Genomic DNA, 21,663 nt, shown 5'->3' with positions numbered 1-21,663 from the left:
TAAATAATAACATTCACGGATCCATATAAAAATGATAGAACCTTAAAAGAAACATGATTGATAACCATAATAAGAACAAAGGTGCAGTTTGTATAAGATAAGAAATAATATTGAGAATATTAGGTGTCAACATCAACTGGTCTTCAAAGCTTTTTTTTTTCATATCTTACGAATATAAGGGAATGAAAAAAGAGTCAAAATATAAGATATTCTAGCCAATTTCATCTAAAAATCTTAAAACAACGTATTTATAGATCTTATTTCTATATGATATTTAAATCTTACAATAATAGATTTATGAATCTTAAACATAGAACATTTTCTATAACCAATCAAGTTGTTCGTGATATTTATTAACCTTTCATGCATTTGCGCATGTCTTCTATAAATGTTTAAATCAATGCTCTAAATTCATAAAAAAGTGTTCCATGTTTGGTATAATTTTTCTTGCATATAGTAGAAGAGCCAACTTTGTGATTTAGGACCTAAGTGCTAATTATTACATATTTCTTTTGATGGAATGGATACACATTTTAAAATCCACGAATTAATTTGAAATTTTGATCTTTCAATTTCAAGTTTCAATCAATGATTCTGAAAAAATTTTAATTTTTATAATTAATATGATTGCTGAATGTACTGCTAATGCGATTGTTACATTGATCGAATAGGTTTAATACATATTTTGCGACTACAATTTTCTTTTCATTACTGCTTTGTTAAACTTAGGGTTTCAATTACTCACATGAGACCTGTGTCTTCAAGAATTTGAGGAATGATTTTATCTTTTTCATATAACTGTATGTCCAAAATGTAGTTTATTGTACGAATTGTTGGAGAATGGACCAGTTTAGGGATAATAATAGAAAAAGACTCAAATATCCTCTACCACATCATTGCTTCTATCATTACCATTTGTTTAAGATAAAATAAAAAAGAGGAAGAACATTGTAGAGGAAAAAGAGAAAATACTAAAAAAAATTCTGAAAAGCTCTTTTTGAAACATATTTTATGCATTTTAAAAAATTCTTTTTGAAACATATTTTATGTATTTCAAAATATTCTTTCTGGAATATATTTCATGTAAGAATATTCTTAAAAACTCATTTCAAAAGACATATATATTTTAAAAAGTTTATTTTAGAAATTCTATTTTGGAAAACTTTTTTCTAAATGTATTTTATGTGTTTTGAAAATTTAATTTTAAAAATTCTATTCCGAAATTCTAATTCCAAAAATTCTACATAGAAATTTGTTCCGGAAACTTTATTATGGAAATTCCGGAAAGTTTCCGAAATATATATTTCCGAAGTCACTTTTTCAGAAGGTATAAGGGTCATTTTAAAATTTTGTGGGGCTGCGCAAACAGATTTTGGGGTGCAGGAAGTAAAAAAGTTAGGGGTTTTCTCTTGTGTTCATGGATTAACATGTGAGATAATGGTTAAGATTATGAAATTTTGTCTTTCGACGTATTATCATCACTCAGCAGCTTGTTTCGTTTCAAGTTGCATCTTATATTAGCACAAAATATGTATTTTAGGAGATTTTCTATCATCACTAAAAATAATTTTGCACTAATTATCTTATATTATATTCTAATGTATTCAAGTTTTCTCTTTATAGTAAATTCTTAGTAGATATGGCAGGAAGCTCTATGTAATAGCACCAACGAAATAAAATTCTGCATACAAACATTTGGATATTTAGCTTCTCAAAAAGTCATTCGCCACCACGCCGTGATTTAGTTCATGATGCTTAAAATAACTTTTTTCAACATGAATTCATGATCAATATTTGTGATAGAGTTAAGAGAGCTAAACATTGTCTAATATTGCGACAGAGCTTATCCATACAAATAAGCCATGCCCGAATGCAGAAAAATTAGGAATAACCAAATCTCTCTTCATAATCAGTTTGTTTATGATGAAAAAGTTTAAAAGAGAATGTTGGGAAATGATAGGAAAAGGTACTGATATTCTTCATAACATATTGTAGCCATAAACATTCAATCACGTCCTGCTTGCATACATGTCCTTCGGTTATGCCCAACTTTACCACACAATCCACAGTGCACTAACCTCCTTTTGGGAACAGGAACTTCAGCCTGCAAAATTCAGAATAAGAAGTTGGAGTAACTATCTATAATTATCAAACCAATGTCACATGCAAATTTCCTTCTAAGTTCATTGTACTCCAAAGATTCCAATCTCCTTTATATGGGAAGTTTCACACTAAAATGTGGGTTGGAATAAACTTAAATGGACAGTTTTATGGATAATGCCGTTTTTGTCTGTTTCAGGAGTTTATTGTGTTGTTAATGGTCATTAGTATGTTATAATCAACCTTTATAACACAATAAAAGTAATTCAGTTTATTCACAAAGTAAAATTTTGTCTACAAAAAATGCATTTCAATTCTTATCATTTTATCATATTTCCATGTGCTCCATTGAGCATCATGCTTTATTTAGTTTCTTAGTTTTCATCTTCTGCATTCATTACAACTACTCTTGTTTACTATTCATGTATACTTTTCTTTGAGTCATTTTATTTAATCATAAACAAAATCTATGTAATTCATTCTTCAAGTACCGGTTTTTGAGTTGTGAAAGAGAGATCGCATTCCATATCGAGGTGTCCACGTTCATTACATATATTGCAAGTTTGATTGAGCTCTTCAACGGTTACTCTCCTTAAGGCCTAAAATCATAAATGCATATATGAAAATGTAATCATTCTGGAAAAAGAAAACGAGCTCAACAAATTGTCAAAAATATAGTTTTCTGAATAATTGTATTCACAGTAATTTAGTTGGATTATAGAACACATGCAAGTTTTACATACCCATTTTCGGAAGTTTGAGGAAAAGCAAACTAGCTGTCCAACTTTACCACATTGCTCACAGCGTCTGTTAGCCAAACCCCATGCCATGCATAGTTTCTTGTGGACTCTTGGACCATTCCCAAAAAACAAACGTAATGGTAGTTCTTTCTGCACATAAATATGTGTGAACAAGAATGATACAAACTAGAACGGATATCAAGTATGATCAGTTTATAAGATAAGAGTACTAAAGTCATAAGTGGATATTCATAGTGGTTCTTGAATATCTGTTTCCCAGATGATTTTTTTCTTCAATTTAAGGAGAAAATTTATAGAAATGCCTTACCTCCAAGACAAAATTTATCACACCCATTAAGACTAAATGTATTGTTAGTGTGATACAATACAATGCTTATGGGAATGAGTGTCTGATAGATAATAGGGTGCCAGCAAGAAAGAAAGTTTAATTTTGCAGTGTTAAAGAAATGTTGGGGTAGTCCCGTTGTAGAGAAAAGAATAAATCATTAATTTAGTTCCTGAAGTTTACCCTCCCTCCAAAATAGCCCTTAAACTAAAGAAACCAAACTGTTGAAAGTTGTGGGGGATAATTGGTTTTGAGCATGTATGGAGAATAGCCATGGAAACACAAAGAGGGTGGTTGAAGGGATGAAAGTCAATAAATTGGAGGTAGAGGGAGTCATAGAAAAACTATAGTCAAATCATTAGAAGTGATTTAGAAGAACCTTTGAGGTAAATAGTTTAATAGTACACTTCATACATGACAGAAACTTACGGTATTATATGATCCTACAGTCGACCCATCTAGTGCCGAAAGGTTTTGCTGTTCTTGTATGATTTACTAAATTTGAGAAAATAATATCAATATAAGAAAACTTATGAAACACGTCAAATGGGAATTACAAGGTAGCCAGAAACAAAATCCCATCCCAAATTACAATATCAAGTATATCATTTACTCAGAAAATAAAATATAAATTCTCATACTCTCTTCTTTGAAGTAAAATCTAACTCCTTGAGACTTTCCATTTGAAGACAGAGACAAATAACACATGACAGATGTATACCTTAATTACCTTTCACCTAAAATGATCAGTGCTGAAAATAAAATGAAACAAAGGCGAAACCAGACTAGACAACGCTTAATTTGTCTAAAGCATTCAAAGCCAGACAACTTGAAAAGCAATTACTATAAAAGAGAGGTTCGCTCGTGATAAACTATTCTTTTTTTTATGTTAGTGATAAAGAAAAGAACAGAAAATAAAACGCAACTAAAAGTAAAATCTTACCTTTTGTGAAACAACTTCATCAGGTTCTGCAGTTGCTTTGTTAGCCAAACCTTGTGGGTCTGTTGAACTTAATCTATCCTCCAAATCCATAATCGCGTAACACTACAAGCACAAATTGCATTCTTTCAATCTTGTAGCAATATAAAACCTTAGTGCATGTACTATATCCTCACAGATAAAATCATCAAAGTCTTATTCTTCCACAAAGAAGTCAAAGAACTTGATAAATAGAAACGCATACAAATTGGTAACAAAATTAGTAGCCTGTTTTCACTTATATATGATGGAGATTCACTTAAGACCTTTAACAAGCAACTATACAACCATATAAAGATGCAATTAGCTTATTCCCAGCAACTGCTTCTTTGTCTCAAAGCCTTCATTTTCTACCTTATACGGTTACGTACTATATGCTATGGATGATTCTATTAAACAAGCATTTCATTTCTGTAAGAAATTATGACAAATTTTGAAAGAAAAGCATGCCACCATACTTTGTACTGAATTTGGGAGCACTTCATCCATGAAAAAGGATACCTTTGATAAGTCATCTCATGACAAGACAGTTTGTCAAGTGATTAAAACAAAAAATAACAAGGCCGCATGCTTTATTTGGCATGTGACACAATTGCTGATTCTGTTGATCATTTTCCAAGAAGATGAAAAAAATGAATTGCTAATGCCAAATAGTAACTAATCAACACCCTATATCTACCAGGTCACTTACTGAGTTGATTCCTAATGAGATAAAAAATATAAATGCATTCACATATTTTACACAGTAAGGGACTATGTTAAAGTGTTAAGAATGGTGTAGATAATTAGAGTAAATGAGAAATATATTTTGGTTAAATTAAGATGAGAAAAAACAGAAGAATAGATTTTGTATATTATCACAAAATAATGCTTTTACAATCACAACAAAAACAAACTGTATTTACAAATAATCCTAAGAGTCGTTCTTAAAGGCCTATACAATATATGTCTTCTCTTAAGTGGATTACACGGATTTACTCACTTAAGAATGTTTGTTCTTTTAATTTATTTTCTATATTTATTGTAGTACAAAAAAAAAAAAGATTAACTAGCTTCATCTATTTGTAGTAATGTAATAAAAGTGTCCATCTATCTCATTGTAATTGGATAAACAAATAATTAAACATCCAGACTATTCAAACATTATTTAACAATATTGTAGTCTTTAAAAATATCAAATTTTCAACCAACATAATTAGAAATAACAAATAATTATAATAAAAAGGTTATGAAAAAATGATAAAAAAATAATAAAGAGTTGTATTAGGGGATTACAGGTTAAACCACCTCCAACATAACTCGCACCCATTTAATTCATAGGTTAAATAAGTCGGATTGAGCTTAACCCACGTTTAAAAAAACTAAATTTTTTCCTACCCTACCTGATTCAAACATATGATAAGCGAGGTTCGCTCATGACTTACAACCTATTTTGACACCGAATACGAAGAAGTTGACAAAAAAAATAAGGAAAAAATATAAGTGAATGGTATATTTTGAACTTTTATTATATTGCTATTAAATTAGATTCACTGGATCTGGAAATAAGTTTATATTAGGAATAATCAGTTAGACAAAGTGGTTAACTATTAAGAAGTGATTGATGGGTTAATAATATATTCGTATAACTAAAAATTTATAAACCCTATTTTGCCCATAAAGAACATATACAAAATTCCAGTTTCTAATTTTCTCATTTTCCCCTGGAAGCATAAATTCAGGAAAAAGGGTGAAAAAGTCTCAAACCATGACAAATTTAACACTTCATAATTTCTAGCCAAGACTGCGAAGTCAGAAACTACAAAGAAAGAGAGTAAATACAAGGGCATGCACCAACCATGCTAATTGTTAAGCTAGCTCTTAGTAATGCACATAGAAAACTACTCAACAATAAACAAAAAGAAGTAAAAGCTCTCATATTCTAAGATGATGAGGCAGATTGGTAAAGCAAAACAGCTCCTCACTTTAACAAAATGCATCCCTTGTGTCCAAATTTCTGTAACAAAATAATCACAAATTCAAAGTTGCTATTCTAAACTATAATAATTTCCTACATGCAAGCCCTATCCTAAAGAAGAAAAGCCAAGGCCTCCAAAGATGGTTCAGTAATGTCTTTCATTGAAAAGAAATGAAGGAACTCATTGCATTTCAACAAATTGGCACAAAAATAGCATTCACCCATGTTTACTTATCCATAGGAAGGCCTCCTCTTTGACCACTAATAACCAAATGAACCATTAAAAAATAGATTATAAAAGCTGAAACAACTAGACAAAAGTGTGTATTCTCATAATGTATACAATATCAGCCAGAGAGATCCGGTGAAACTAGCGACAATTCTAGTTCAGTGTATTTGGTTTTAAAACATCTTTTTCTTTTTGTGACTTGTTGATTATAATTTAAACTTGTAGCTTCTGTTAGTGGTTCTTAGTACTGTACGATATAAATGCATGCTATTATGTATATTATTCCTGTGGAACAAAGGTTTTAAGCACTTGTTCCATCAGAAGCTTTACCTCAGATTTTTCCTGGGATTAATAGAAAAAATAGCACATTGTAATTTTTGGCATGTAATACTCATGGATATTAATATCAATCTAGCAAACAGTAAAAAAGAATTGGTGTTCGGGTCTACCACCTGCTAGATTATATTATTTGTTCTTGTAAGAAGAAAAAACTGCTTAACCTGCATACCTAAGGTTATTAGCAAAGTTTTAAGAATGGTTTTAGTTACTCTAACCAGACAAGGTGGGATCTTAGATGAATGACCAATCTTCTGGGTAACACCTAGGACTGAGAAAGAAGAAACTTAGTTCATCAAACATAGAATTAAGACTAGTGGTTAGAATACGGTGCATGCAACATATCAATTTCATTTCTCAAAAAGAAGCTCTAAAATAGGGAAAACAACCAAGTAATAACCCTAAATTATCTAATATAGAGCAAACAACCAAATCAAACTTATGAGAAAAAGAGGCTAGTCCACATATGAAAGAAGAATTGATAGATGGATTTGAGCACTGAATTCACTATAAATATTTCCTTCCAACACAAGCAAAGGCAACCGAACTGATTTCTGTTGTGAATTCTGATACATCAAACTGAATACACAAAATCCATTTAAATAGAAAAAAATAAAATAAAATCAGTAGATGATAGATGATACTGGAAATGAATATGAAAGGGCAGAAAGAAAACTAGTGAAAATGAAATAAAAGAAATTAAATCCACCATTACACAATCCTGTTGCAAGTCTTGAAATTCAAGAAGAATGTGTTGATAGAATAAGAAAACGTGTTGTAAAATAATTTAATCAGCGAGCTTACCTCAGAGGATCAATGAAGCTATTGATTGAGGAATTAAACATAAGCTTGAAACCCCCTTTTTGTTGCAGAGCCTCAAGCAGCAGAATCCACAGCAAAGTAGTATCAAAGATGGCAAATTTATACCTGCAAATGGTCCAAACTAAGTAAAAACAACAGTGGGGTAATGAGTAAAGCTTGTTTTGAGTACGTGTCATACATTCCATGCTGAGGAATGACCATAACGTGTTCAGTGCATGAAACACTGCACAAATTGCAAACGGCACTTCGTGGTGGGATTTTGCACATGAATTTGAAAAACTGGGTTGGAAGTAGTTTCGTCGTTTTGCTGATAGTTTCTGGGATTCTGAGGCGCCAGACCAGATTATGGAAACAACAGTTGCTTGTTTAAATAATGTTAGGTCCGATCTGAGGTTGCTGGTCCAATAATACGACGTCGTTCTTACAGTTGTTGAAGTGTCCAAAATCAAGATTAATTTGAGCATATTTCTAATCTAATTTTCATGTGAGATCTTCACACAACTAAGCAATCATAAGTTCTTAAATAAATAATTTCTAAAGTAGATATTATACAATTTGATAAACCTATCAGACACTTAATATGACAGCTTTTAAATTAAATGCATTTATTTATGTATGTAATGTGGATTAAATTATCTTATGACATGTCATTGTTTATTTGAGTTACTATATTTACTACTATATTTCTCTTTCATCTTAACTTAATTGATTTCCCTTTTAAGCTGATTTTGATGATAAGTGAGAAATCAATTCTATATTTGAATACAATAATAATTATTATTAATAATTTATGTACCTCTCACGCATGTCAGAAGTTTAAGTATTTCAATCTCAATTTTATATTTTATGTAATTTGGATGTAGCAATTAATTTTTTACTCTTTGTGTTCCACAAGCAAGAAACAGATAATTATACCATATTCAAAATAATTCACTAAATGTTTGTATATGCATTATAAAAACTTACAAAACTAAAAAATATCACTTTAAATTGTTAATAATATTATTATCTGTTTTTGAAGAATCTCTCTCCGTTCATGTGTAAATATTAATAATTATTATTTTATTATTGTTTAAAAAACTTTGTTTATGAGAAATAGAAAATAATATTTATATTAACATAAAATTTAACAATGTGTCAAAGTATATTACAAATTTTTATTTAAAAACTAAACATAAATGTTATTGGAATTTATTTTTCATTTGAGATGAAAGAATATTAAAATTGTTTTAAAAATAATTATGACACAATCTTCTTAGTATATTATTTTTTCCATTTCATTCGGTGGGGTGAATAATGTTAAGTCGTCTTCATTCGGTGAGATAACAACAAAATATATATATATATATATATATATATATATATATATATATATATAATAGATTGGATTTTTTTTAATTTTATATTTTATATTTTTTCTTCACTTATTATTAGTATTTTTATGATAGATAAATTTTAGTTTCTATTAGATAAAAAGATTTCAAACAATAATTAATATATAAAATATTGTTTATGATTATTTTCTAAATATACATTTTTCTTATAATTTTAGTAATACTTATTAAAATTATTTATTTATTGTCATAATAAAAATATTAGACACAAATATGTGCATGTATGTATGCACAAATTAATATATATTTTTTCACACACACATATATATATATATATATATATATATATATATATATAATATTTTTATATAAAAATATTAAAAAGATAAAATTAAAAAAATCTATGTATGAACTACTTTTTAGAAATTCTCTTATATAATTTATTTAAAACTTTTATTTTTAACTTCCTAAGAAAAAGTTATAAATATCCTCTTAAAAATATTCCTTTGCAATAAATTATTCATAATAATTTATAAATTGATATCACTTGGATCAATAGAAGCTGTGTAATAGATGGACACATTCTAATGCTACACTTACAGGAATGCCTTTCTTCAGATATATATGTTCCAAACACCAAACATTTTCCACCAAGGCTAGGAAGAGACTATTTGCAACAAACATTTTAGGCACAAAACAAACAATCTCTACACTAATATCACAGCATTACAACATCAATTTTTTTCTTTTGTGACAGCATTAGTCAACCCAAGTTCCTTGCGTAGCTCTTCATCTGGCTGCAAAGTATGTGGAATAGCACCAAAGAATCTTCTTGATACCTCAAACCCAGAAGCTACATGATGCACATATGCTGATGCTCCATCTACTGTCTGCTGCAAATTTAATGAGGCAGCCATAAAGATTGAAGAATTTCTTGACAACGTTTTATCTAATGGGTTGTTCATGCCGGCAGCCTTAAGAAACCGATTTGTCGCAGCCTCCCAAGAGAGTTCACGTCTCTCAGCATTAGTAGGCTGTGCAGGCTCTTCATCCAATGCCTTGAGTATAAGTTTAACAAATTCATCGCTGTTATTGAATGTCCAACAATTTGAAAACCGCTTGAAAAACTCGTTGGAGGGATGATTGGCACACACAACAATTTTACCCATTGCTAAAGCTTCTGCTGTTGTTGTGCAAACCACATCTGTTGTGCTTGGATTAAGAAACAATTTGTAACTGACGAAATGAAGTGGAGTGTTAGCATACATATGTTTTCCTTGGTACTTAATAGGAATTTCATTACAGATAGGATAATTAGAAAGACTATGCAAAATGTTTAAAAAAAGAATGGAGAAAATGAAGAAAACTGACTTTTATACTCATAATTGATTATATGGTGGCAAAATATCATAGGCTAAGATATTATCAGCTTATAGTTACATCTATGCAATGCTCAACTATATAAATCTTAATAAGGCTGACGAGGTGACAAACTGATAACCAAGAGAAACAAATATGAAGTATGATAAGACAGAGGCAAAATTGGTTGTTTCTAACAAATAACAGAATGATTTTCATACTTGCAAACTAATGTTCACAATGTGCAATATTTCTTGTAATAGTTCAACATATTTCCCACTTTTGGAAGGAGATTATCATCAAATCCTGTACAAAAGACTAAAGGGTTTGGAGGAGCTCACAAGGATCAGAAAACTACTCTGTATGAAAATCAGAATCAGATATTCTTATCGTTTAACCTAAAGTGACTTACTTAATGTTATGGTTTCTATATTTGATCAATTAACTCCAACTGAATACTAAAATGCAGATTCCCATTTACTTCTTTCCTTTCCAAATTAAGCACCACTGTTTTATTACAAATAATTAAAACATTGAACATATATAAATAAAATGAAAGTCAAACATGATGATGTTTGAAGATAAGCAGGGAACTTACTCATGAAATAGAGCATCCGCGTGATCACGACCTGGGTTAACTCTAACTGTCATTTGCAACTTTTCTGCAGCTTTCTGAACTTCGTCTGAGTCCTCGCCATTGCCAAATAAATCAATCTCAAGTTCAGATAACGCTTGCTGATGATTTTGAAGAAGTTGGAGTAATTCCTTATATCCTTTGCTCCATATCATCTTTCCAATAAAGTAAGCACCTTTGGTAAAGGCCTTGACTCCCTCCTGTTGTTGCTCCTTCTTTTTTTCACCAATCTCAAGAAATTTCGGATTAACACCATGAACATTACAGATGATGGACTCCGTGTATTCCTGGGTGGCAGCAGATAATCTAATAACCTGCAATTATTCAGCTAATCAGATCTAAGAGAACAATTAATATTATTTTCATGACAATTCACAAAAAGAAATAAATAAATAAAGTCTCATTCTCATTCTCAAAGGATGATATTCACTTACTTAAGTTAAGCATAAACTGCTGCTTTGAGTACAGGTTTTGTTAGATTTTTATCCACACAAAAAGAATAATACACTATGAAAAATCATCAAACATTTTATTTACCTAAGCACAGCACGCAGATGTGCAGACTATCAAACAGAACTGATCTATTCATTCAGAGTTAAAACAATCACCAGTTGAGAAATCAAAATGTACTCAACAGTGTATCACATAAAGTAGGATGGATACCATAAATATTTAACTCAGTCAATATTTTCTTCATTTATTTCCCGAGTCAAAAAATGAAATTTTAAGATAAAAAGGATGTATAAAACAGCAAAGAAAAAGAAAAACAACAAAAGGAAGTGTCAATCCCTCTGCTATATGGTCACACTATTTGCACCAAATAGAAGTCAATCACCTAAAGTCAATCTCAACTAAAATCAATTTATGAATAAAACAAACCAAATTAAAAATAGTGTTTGACTCCAACCAAATGTTTAAATTTTGTTCAGTACCTCAAATTCATCCAAATATGGATAATTACGTATAATTACAATCTTTCAATACATACACATACCAACACACTTATATATTAAGTGGACAATATATATTAGTTTGAATATCATATCCACCAGAAAACATTCACTGAACACTATCAACTTCGCTACCAATGCTGCTGACAAGAGGAACACTCAATTTATCTTTGCAGCTAAAAATTGAAAACTAACACAATTTCAAATTTCTACCTTTACTTACTGAAAAAACCAGAATGACAAGGAAACATTGAATACACATATACTATTATTTTATAAGGGTATAATAACTTGCCTTGTGACAATATATACCAACAACCCAATTGTTTAAATGTTTCAGCAGAAAGGCTTGCAACATTCCATTATTCTCTCTCTTCACGTATTCCAAATAATTTGTGTGAATTATCCCTATAACTAGCCTGAATTTAGTCTTCCATCTTTTCCCATGGTGATACCATGTTAAGTGCTCAGGCTCCTCTAGCACAGCAATATCTGCCACTTCATCAGGGATAATTTCTGAAATATCTCCAACAGCAAGAATGCTCCTTTTATCTATTGAAAACTACATTACAAATATAAAACAAATTATCACTACTTCTTAAAAGTAAAAGCTGATAGATGTTCAAGTCTATTAACAAATAGTTTTACATAAAAAGAAATTATCACCTTTGCTGGATAAAACCGTATGCTGAAACCAGGACTAAATCCAACTCTTTCCTCCAGCCATTGGCAGATATACTCCTCATGTTCTTTGGGTGAAGCAAATGTGACATTTTTGGGATATACTAGTCCTTGATCTTTCAAAGTTAACCAAGGGATCACCAAGGTAACATCTCTTTCCCCACCTTTACAGAGATATGCAGCACGAAACAGTGGGTTCACAGCTGTTCCTGTCAACCACGGAAGGCTAGCAGTAGTAAAAATTGCAATATGCTCTTTCTTATCCATCTGTTTCTTGGTTAGGTTCAACTCAGAGATCTGATCATCATGTTTCAGAACTCAAATGCAGAGAAAAATCACCAGCAAAATACAGCTTTAGAGGATAACTAAATGATCAGTTCAACTGCAAAATGGTAAAATAGAAATATTATCCGACATTTATTATACACAAAAACCACGAATAAGAAAGAAAAAATAAATCGAACATCAACATCAGCTGAGACATATAATAACAATACACATTGGTGCATATTATAAGATTACAAGTTTTAAAATATCGGGAAGCCTCCAAAAGTACATGTTAGGCAGATTAGCACCACCCATTAAAGACAAAACTTCTTAAAAAATAGAGTTATAATTTCACACAAAATATATCCCCACCACCTTACAGAGATTAATAGGTATTTAGGTATACTGCAAACAAACATGAATAGGATTTAAAAAAGGTTGGTGCTGCCCGGACTATGAAGCTTTTAATAGTAGTCTGCATTGTTCACACATTCCATGATCCATAATAACAATTAGCCATGGTGCATTTGACATAAAAAGGTTCTCATCGTCTGATATATATATATATATATATATATATATATATATATATATATATATATATATATATATATATAAAGGAAAGTGTCACAAATCCCATTTTTTTTTAAAAAGAAATCTATTTTACCCATTACGGAACAAATTAGAGGAAACAAGAAAAATCACAATCCATACCATTCATCAGAAGCCAACATCAAGTTTACTCGTTTCTGAAGACTTATTAGTATTCACTGATTGATTAGGAAGCACCCAACAAAAGCATACTTCAGAAATCAGTAAAACCACCTCAGTTTCCAAAACCAAAATCCACCCAATCGAATCTCATACCCTTGTGGTTCCTTTCTGTGTTTCCAATCCAGATCACCCCAAAATTCAAACTTTGCGTATACATTTTGCTAAAAATAATATCAAAAGAAAAAATGATTAAAAGGGTGAAATCGTCGATATAGAGTGTACCTTGAAGGAGTCAGGTATAAGGGTAGAAGGAAAGAATGGTAAGGAAAGGATCTTAGAGAGAGAAACAAGTTGGTGAAAAAATGAATGGCAAAGAGAGGGAAACGATGGGAATTGGGAAGAGGGAATATACTCTCTCTATTATGAGGAATCCAATGCATGTTTCCAAAATTCTGGTTCCCTTTGGGACCAATCCGTGCACAATCCAAGCATAACAAAAACAAGAAATCAATCCTCAGTTATTTATTTTATTATTATAAAAATTATATATCATATATTATCAAAAATATTATCATAAAGGCAGATTTCATATGGGAGCTTTATAGTTATTTAAAGTGATTATAATACACATTTTAACTAAATTAGCTAATCACATCATCACACCATGAAAGAAAAGAACTAAATTATAATAAAATTTAAAAAAAGAAAAAAAAATATATATATATATATATATAATACTTGCAATACTTTATATTATTTTATTAACAAGGAAAGTGTGATAATTTTATATTCTTTATTCATTGAATTATTTCACAAGTAAATAAAAAAAAAGTGAGGAGTAATTAACATAATTGTTGTAATTTGACATTTAATTATTGAATCTCTTAAAAGTTTTTAAAAGAGAATTACACATGATCCCAAAAAAAGTTATGGGTGGACTTGTATATATTTAAGTGTTAATATTTTTCATTACATATCTATTAGGAACAAATGTCTATATAGAAAAAGAAAATGAACTCTTCATTCATCCCCTACTTTTATTATAAGAACTCATTGTTATAATATTTTATTTACATTAACAATTTTATAATTTAAAAATTAATTTAATTACTAAATATTAATTTTATTGTTAAAATTAAAGATCTTATCAGTCGTGAATTATAAATTTTAAAACCTTAATAGAAATCAGTTTGTTGTAATGAAAAGTTCTTTTAAGACACGCATCTTTAATTTAATATTCTTCTTTAAGATATATTAAACCTTATCATTTGAGATTACTAGTTGATTTTTCTAATATGTGTTACTTTAAAAAAAAAAAAAAACATAGCAGTGCAATTCATTTTGCATCTTTCCCGTGAAACCAGTGACAATCACATTTTCAGTCAATTGAACGTTTGGTGTTCATTCTTTCAGTTTCACTTCACTTCACTTGCATCTCATACGACAAACCCTGCACATGAGAGAGTACTGAAATCACCATCCTGCAGATTCCACGCACGTACCCGTTAAATAATTTCATCGTTTTTTTCTCAAAGCAGAGGTAAAGGTTTCACCTTTGTCTTAGATTTCATCAATCTCGTCTGTTTCCTTCAAATTCTGAGGCAACTTCTCTATCTGTAGGGTCTAAAGCAAATGGGTACCCATATTTCTTTTTTGTTATTTGTGTGTCTCTAGGATGTGATGAATGGTTTGTGATGTTGATGTTTTGTTATATTCCTTCTGTCCTGATTTTAAGGTTGCCAATTAGGTCGTTGTTTGGAGTTATATTTCGAGTTGAATAATGAGTTGTGAGGGAAAGCTACGATAGTTGTTTGTATTTTTTGAGAGATGTGAGTATAAAGACATTTGAAAAAGCTGCCCAGTTTTTTTGGCATTTTAGAGTTTCCTGCATTGTTTAATCCGGTTGAATTAACATGAATATTTAATGTGGAAAATCTCATTTTTTTTTTTATCTCAATTTGCTAGCCTTCTGATATCTGAGGTTTCTAATTTCACTCTGAAAGATGAGCATTATGGATGTCTGAAGTAGTTGCACTAGAATAATGATGTTTTGTAGTTCTTTTCGAGCTAATGTTATTCTATTTGTGTACCTTTCTTCTTGACTAGTTTGTGGTTGAAGAGATGTTGATTGGTCACGCAGATCACATATCGGAGTCTAGGTCAGTTAAGGATCAGATAGCTGAGTCTGGGTCTGATTTAGTTGATGATGAAGAGGAAGATTATTTGGAACAGATACTCTACTCAGCATCGTTTGAAGAGCTTGCAAGCAACAGCGTTAAATACGACACAGTCATATGGCTTGCTATATCATTGCTACTGGTTTTGGCTTGGGGAATTGGCCTTTTTATGTTGCTTTACCTGCCCATCAGGAGATATGTACTCCAAAAGGATTTTTCTTCTCGCAGATTATATGTTACACATACTGAAGTGGTTTATAAGGTATATAAGAATTGTTCTGCATAATTGTGATGTTGTGATATGAAATATGAGTTTTGATACGGGAAGTGATTTTTATTCCCTTTTTCCTTTGGTCAAGGTATCAAGGCCTTCATTTATACCATTTTGGGGGACCGTGACAATTGAGAGGCGTGTACCTCTTTCTCTGGTGATTGATATTATTATTGAACAAGGTACTGATGCAGGCATACCAGAAATTTTTCTTGCACCCTATTTTAGTATGCTTTCCTTAAAATAATTGATCTTACCTTCTTGATATGTTTCATGCGAATTGAATGTGTTTGTATTCATCCGAATTTGGATTCTCTGCTGGATTTTTCTATACTGTTACCCTTCTGTGTCTTTAGAATACATTGTTAGACATTGATTTTGATGTTTTAAAATATATTAAAAAAATTTAAAGTACCAACATCAGTGTATTTTTATTGTCTAGTAAAAGACAGCACCAAAAAACCCAAGGAAGAATCTGGACTCGTATTCAACTTCCATCATTGCAAAGAACAATGAAGTGTTCTTAGAAAATGGTTATAGTCTGTTGATTCTGTTGTGAGATTGAAAGGACTGATATGAATGCCTTTCTGGACTCTTATAAATTTTAAATTTTGAAATTAATGTGTAATAAGATTGGGATAATACTTTTTTGTTTATGTTGACTAACACTAGCACGTCAACTTTTACTCACAATTTGTGAGTTTTATATCTTTCAAAAGACTGAGAGGGACTTTGGGGTTTTGAATGGCTAAAACTTATTGCCTAAATACTCGTAACGAAGCACATTTTAGCTTGTGCTTAATAAAACACTACCTACATGATGTTTGTTATGTCTTATTCTCTTTTCTTTGACTAGAATTTCTCATTTCATTGTCCAGGTTGCCTGCAGTCTATATATGGCATTCATACTTTTCGACTTGAAAGTATAGCACATGGAAAAGCTGCTCCTGTAGATGAGCTACAAGTTCAGGGAGTTTATGACCCTTCTCTTTTGAGAAAGGTGAAACAAAATGTTTCCTGATATATGATTCTTTTCATTTTTAGAGTCAGATTTTAATCTTCAATACCATTCTTTACATTTACCCTGTAGGGATTCTTATATCATTATACTACCAACTACTAACAAAGGGATGCCATCGTCTTAAAATGCTACAATTGGTTTGCAGATGATCGTAACCGAGGCTTCAAAGATCACACAAGATGTAAGTACAAGTGCGATGCATGCTGCTCCAATCACAGATGTGGAAAACATCTCTCTTATGCCAGCAGCTACTGAGGGATCAGTTGATTTGAGATCACCATCAAAAAGTCTGAAGGTAATCCTAGACCTCTGCTCATGCACCATGACAAATTCACCCTTATGGGGTTGGATGAATGCTGATTTGTGTACCTTTAGTAACTTTGGTTGTTAGTTTTATGATCTTTGAGCTTGTAGGAATATGACCTTTGATTAACATAGAATGATTTGTAGCCATAAGTGATCTTTGTAACAGTTGAATTGATTAACATTGAATTGTATTCTCATCTGCAGATGGCAGGCTCATCACATGCTTCATTGGAGCGCAGACTAGCTGGAGGGTTGCTGCTTACTAAACTTGAAGAAGTCAATAAATCAGTAAAGGTTTGTGTCTTCTTCTAAGATACCATTATTCTCTTGAAGAACTTCCGATTTTTCTCACTCTAACTAGATAAAAGCACCATTTCTAAGTTTCGTCTTGCATTAGGGAACCAAAACATTACTGTTTCTTAGAAAAAATTATGTATTTGTTGACCATTTACTGATTTCAATTCAACTTCATTAGCATGGTCTTATTTAATGAATTTCTGTTCTTCCCCTCCCTCAAAAATCACCCCACTGGCATGAGTGATTGTTTGATCAGGTCTAGAAACTGCATTGTTCAATTCTGTTTTAGATTATTTGCATTCATCTTTTACTGACTTGTTTTTATTCTCTGTATTTGTTTTGAGCAGAGACTTGAGCTGCTTATTGAGAAGTCGCATGCTTCTCCCTCCATCAGATGAAGGCACCATAGTTTAGCACTGCAAGAATTAAATTGAATTGAAAGGAGTTTCCAAATGACTAGATCCTTATTTAACTATGGAAATAGTAAATAATGATTTCATTATGTTAGTGCAACTCAGTCACTGTTATCAATGATTGACTATAGAAAATTCCGGCTGAGGATTGTAGATTTTAGAACCTCAAATTTTGATTGCATTATTATCTTTACTATTTTCTTCCACTCTAGATTTTTAATTGTATATAGCCCTATTGATATATACCAAAAGCCTCTTTTGGTTTTTCCCTTCATATAATAACTAAATTCCCTCAATACTTGGTCTCTTGTAATTTTTCTTCTGTGTAAAATATTTACATTCTCTTGTTCCTTGAAACATTTATAAAATTGAATAAATTAAAATGTCTTTTACTTCACTTATGGGCCAAACATCAAACTTCATCCAAACAAATATCGAAATTTTTCTTCTTCAAACCTTAATATGTCATTTTGTGAAATCTATCAAATTTTATTAATTTTTTTACATGATTTCCGATTTATTCTTTTAAAACTAATTTATATTCAAATCCCATCATTTAAACCCAATATATATGAACATAAAATGATAGTTTAAGGGATTTTGGTAGGAAAAAATATGGACCGAAGTAATATATTGAAGGCCAAAAAAAAAAAAAAAAAAACTCTTGCCCGAAACATGTTATATTCACTGTTTATTTTTTAAGTTAAATTGAATAAAATTACATGAAATTCCCCTGAATTTGTAACCCAAACATGCTTAGCTCCAGTCTTTGCAATTTCAAAATGTATACTCGTTTTTAAAATTAAAACAGTGTTTTATCAATACAAAATACTCACTAATTTTATTAGTAATAAATATCTATCAGAAAACCTTATTAACTGTTAAGTAAAATCTCTCTTACCTACTACAATTTTTCTACGGTAGAGTTGGAATGTGAACCTATGCTTATCTCCTTTAACACATGATTGAAACTACTATAACTTTCTATAGATGTGAAGTATATTTAGTCTTAGTCTAAGCTAAAATAGTCTTTTCCTCCATTGTAAGGAAGGTAGAATGAGGTAGGGTTAAATATGTTTACCGAAGTTAAAATTGAAATTTTTATGTGTTTCAAATTTTAATATATTTTTATTTCTATATTTTAAAAATCAAATAATATAGTATTCTTAATTTAATGATATTAATTTTAAGATATTTTAAATTAGAATTTGAATTAGAACATATCATCGGTATAAATAATTTGATTGTTAGTTTGAAATATTGATCGACATGTAAAAGTAATGTAATATAATTGAATTTAAAAAGTTATATCTATTTTTTTTTTAAATTTAGAGACCACTCTATAAAAAAGAAAAATTGAAAGAGAAATGAATTCCGACTTGATTCCAAAATTTAACGACTAAAACATATTTCAGTATGGAAAGTATCATTGTAGATAAATTAGGCAGTCAGTGTTGGGAAGCGAAAACCGTCATTTTTTTTATATAAATACGATAACATCTTAAACCAGATTGTTAAATTATTATTATAAAATATTTGAAAGTTATCTTGATTTTTGTTATACATATCAATTACGTCTCATTTTAATTAAACTCATTAAATAACCTATAAATTTAATAAATGCAATCTACAGATTATATAACATGAATAAGGTCCACTTTAATTTCTGTCTTAATCTTAAGGACTTATTCTAATTAATTGGACCTAAGGCTGGTCCATAGGGTGACCAAAACCCCTAAGTCAATTTAACTTCTCATTTTCAGCTCACTTTGCAAAACAATACTTTGCTCACGTTCATTTTCTCTCAACAGTACTCTGTTAGGATTTGAGTGAGAGTCCTTTTTTTTCTCCAAGGTTGTTGTGCATTTCGCTCATGTAAGTTAGACTTCACTCTCCTCTTCTCTTTTCCCTTGCCAATTGCACTGTTTTGTCTTGACTCATCCTTATAGACTCATTCCTGCTCCTATGTTCGTGCTTCCAGCTTACGAATCAGTTCTTGGAGCTGTGGTACCATTCTGCTTGCTTAAACCCCCTCGCAATAGCTCTTGAAAAGGTATGGGAAGCTAGGGTTCCTCGTATTTTCTGAATGTTTGTCTATTTTTGGCTTGCTTTGAGTTTGTATGACTTGTATGCTACCGTGGTTATATGGAATGCTTTGTTTTGTGGCTTGGGTTTGTAAGTATGGTTGATGCAGGTACGAACAGTGGCAAGAACTGATATTCTCGCACAAGCGAGCTCGTCTCGCCTAGGCGAGAATAGTAGAGGCTAGCCCAAGTTCCTGCTCGAGCTCTCGATCAGGCGGAGAGCTTTCATTTTGAGCGAGGTGTCATCTCGCTCAGGCGAGAGGGGCTCGCCTAAGCGAGAACTAACGGGAGCCTGATGTGTTTCGCTGCAGTTGTAGCTCAGGCAAGAGACCTCACCTTTGGGCGAAGGGCAGTCTCGCTCAGGCGAAGAGGTCTCGCCCAAGCGAGAACTCGCGAACCCTGTTGTGTGTTCTGTTGGCAGTTTCGCCTAAGTGAGGGCTTGTAGCTTGAGCGAAAGACCTCTTTCGCCTGAAAACGAGGATTCATAGCTTGAACGAGGCTGGTACTTGAAATTGTGTTCTTTTTCATGTTTTTGGTTGTTGGTTGTATGGTTGGTTGGAGTACCCTATTTAAAGTATGAAGTATGTGAATATGCATGAAATGTATGATTTATGATGCCATGAATATTGTATGAGATTAAATGGGGATGAGATGTTGCTATGTTGGAAGGGAAAGTATGATATTTGTTGGATGGTTGGTTATATATATTGGCATGAGATTGATATGCATGATAACTTTATTCTGGTTGGTAAGACATGATTTTTGGTATGAGTTAGGACATAATTCCATGAATCTCTAGGTGAGATCTCATGGTGGTGCCTCATGGTCATGACGTAATTCCATGATGGTTTCATGGTGGTGCCTCATGGTCAAGACGTAATTCCATGACCCCTGTTAGTGGGAGCTCATGGTGGTGCCTCATGGTCAGGACGTAATTCCACGGAGGTTTCATGGTGGTGCTTCATTATATAATTTAGTAAGGATTCAAGTAAGGATTACATCCTAACACTCTTAAGAGTCAGTTAGTCCCACGTAAAACGTACTGACTCAAGTGGTGAGAGTAGTAGGAGACCTTAGTCTTTGGCAGGATAATTGTCTTAGATGTTTGAAGGCTAACCTTGTGCGTGGTAGGGTGAAACCCATTGGGAATGGCTCTGTAGAGCAGTTGAGGCCACCATAAGTGCAAGCATCCAATGAATCTGACTGATTATATGTATCCGGATAATCGTGTCTTTGAGTCTCAGTGTTTTGCTTGTCGGTCATTAGATGCTTGGTTGATTTATGTACTCATGACTTTTATATTGTATGTTCAATTGCATGATGAAAACCTTTTTTACTTTAGCTTACCCTTTCTGTTTGATTGTCTGTTTGATGTGTGGTTTTCTCCTTTTGCGATGATCATCAATTTATTGATGTGAGCAGATGTGAGGACTCTTCGTGGTCATCAGGGTGATGGAGATTCTGTTGCGTAACCTGCCTAGGGTCGGATCCTCTTATTTCTGAGTTCTCTCTTAAGGTTGTAGCCCCTGTATTGCCTTGCTCTTGGAGCATATATTTTGGCTCCTATTAAACTTCTTTTTCAGATTGTTAATGGCATCATGATGTACCTTGGTTTCTTTCCTAGTTTATTCTGGATAACTGTAAGG

At 31.6% G+C, this 21,663-nt stretch overlaps 3 protein-coding genes across 5 annotated transcripts; 1 reads left to right on the top strand and 2 right to left on the bottom strand.

Moving 5' to 3' along the window:
* Nucleotides 1-1,793: 1,793 nt before the first annotated feature.
* Nucleotides 1,794-7,859, bottom strand: LOC114183991 (uncharacterized). Its single transcript, XM_028071215.2, has 6 exons — nucleotides 7,688-7,859; nucleotides 7,492-7,614; nucleotides 4,130-4,231; nucleotides 2,844-2,990; nucleotides 2,592-2,699; nucleotides 1,794-2,104 (listed from the first exon to the last, which is right to left on the bottom strand). The coding sequence occupies exons 3-6, from the start codon at nucleotides 4,217-4,219 to the stop codon at nucleotides 2,006-2,008; spliced, it is 444 nt and encodes a 147-aa protein (XP_027927016.1). The 5' UTR covers nucleotides 4,220-4,231; nucleotides 7,492-7,614; nucleotides 7,688-7,859; the 3' UTR covers nucleotides 1,794-2,005.
* A 1,500-nt stretch (nucleotides 7,860-9,359) lies between these two features.
* DGD2 (digalactosyl diacylglycerol deficient 2) lies at nucleotides 9,360-13,955 on the bottom strand. Of its 3 annotated transcripts, XM_028073326.2 has the most exons (6): nucleotides 13,731-13,924; nucleotides 13,449-13,616; nucleotides 12,453-12,849; nucleotides 12,082-12,348; nucleotides 10,801-11,150; nucleotides 9,360-10,079 (listed from the first exon to the last, which is right to left on the bottom strand). In XM_028073326.2, exons 3-6 carry the CDS (start codon nucleotides 12,732-12,734, stop codon nucleotides 9,578-9,580), a joined length of 1,401 nt encoding a protein of 466 aa, XP_027929127.1. In that variant the 5' UTR covers nucleotides 12,735-12,849; nucleotides 13,449-13,616; nucleotides 13,731-13,924; the 3' UTR covers nucleotides 9,360-9,577. The 3 variants fall into 3 exon arrangements, with proteins under 3 accessions (XP_027929127.1, XP_027929125.1, XP_027929126.1); XM_028073324.2 differs by lacking the exon at nucleotides 13,449-13,616 and having other exon boundaries at nucleotides 13,731-13,955; XM_028073325.2 differs by lacking the exon at nucleotides 13,731-13,924 and having other exon boundaries at nucleotides 13,449-13,713.
* A 797-nt stretch (nucleotides 13,956-14,752) lies between these two features.
* Nucleotides 14,753-18,139, top strand: LOC114183742 (uncharacterized). The gene is made up of 7 exons (XM_028070871.2): nucleotides 14,753-14,988; nucleotides 15,555-15,887; nucleotides 15,985-16,078; nucleotides 16,775-16,896; nucleotides 17,063-17,212; nucleotides 17,428-17,517; nucleotides 17,868-18,139. The coding sequence occupies exons 2-7, from the start codon at nucleotides 15,570-15,572 to the stop codon at nucleotides 17,916-17,918; spliced, it is 825 nt and encodes a 274-aa protein (XP_027926672.1). The 5' UTR covers nucleotides 14,753-14,988; nucleotides 15,555-15,569; the 3' UTR covers nucleotides 17,919-18,139.
* Nucleotides 18,140-21,663: the final 3,524 nt, after the last annotated feature.

Source organism: Vigna unguiculata, chromosome 5 (genome assembly GCF_037176805.1).
Source record: "Vigna unguiculata cultivar grain cowpea cultivar isolate G323 ecotype 2 chromosome 5, ASM3717680v1, whole genome shotgun sequence".
Taxonomy (NCBI): domain Eukaryota; kingdom Viridiplantae; phylum Streptophyta; class Magnoliopsida; order Fabales; family Fabaceae; genus Vigna; species Vigna unguiculata.
This window is presented reverse-complemented; position numbering and strand designations above follow the sequence as displayed.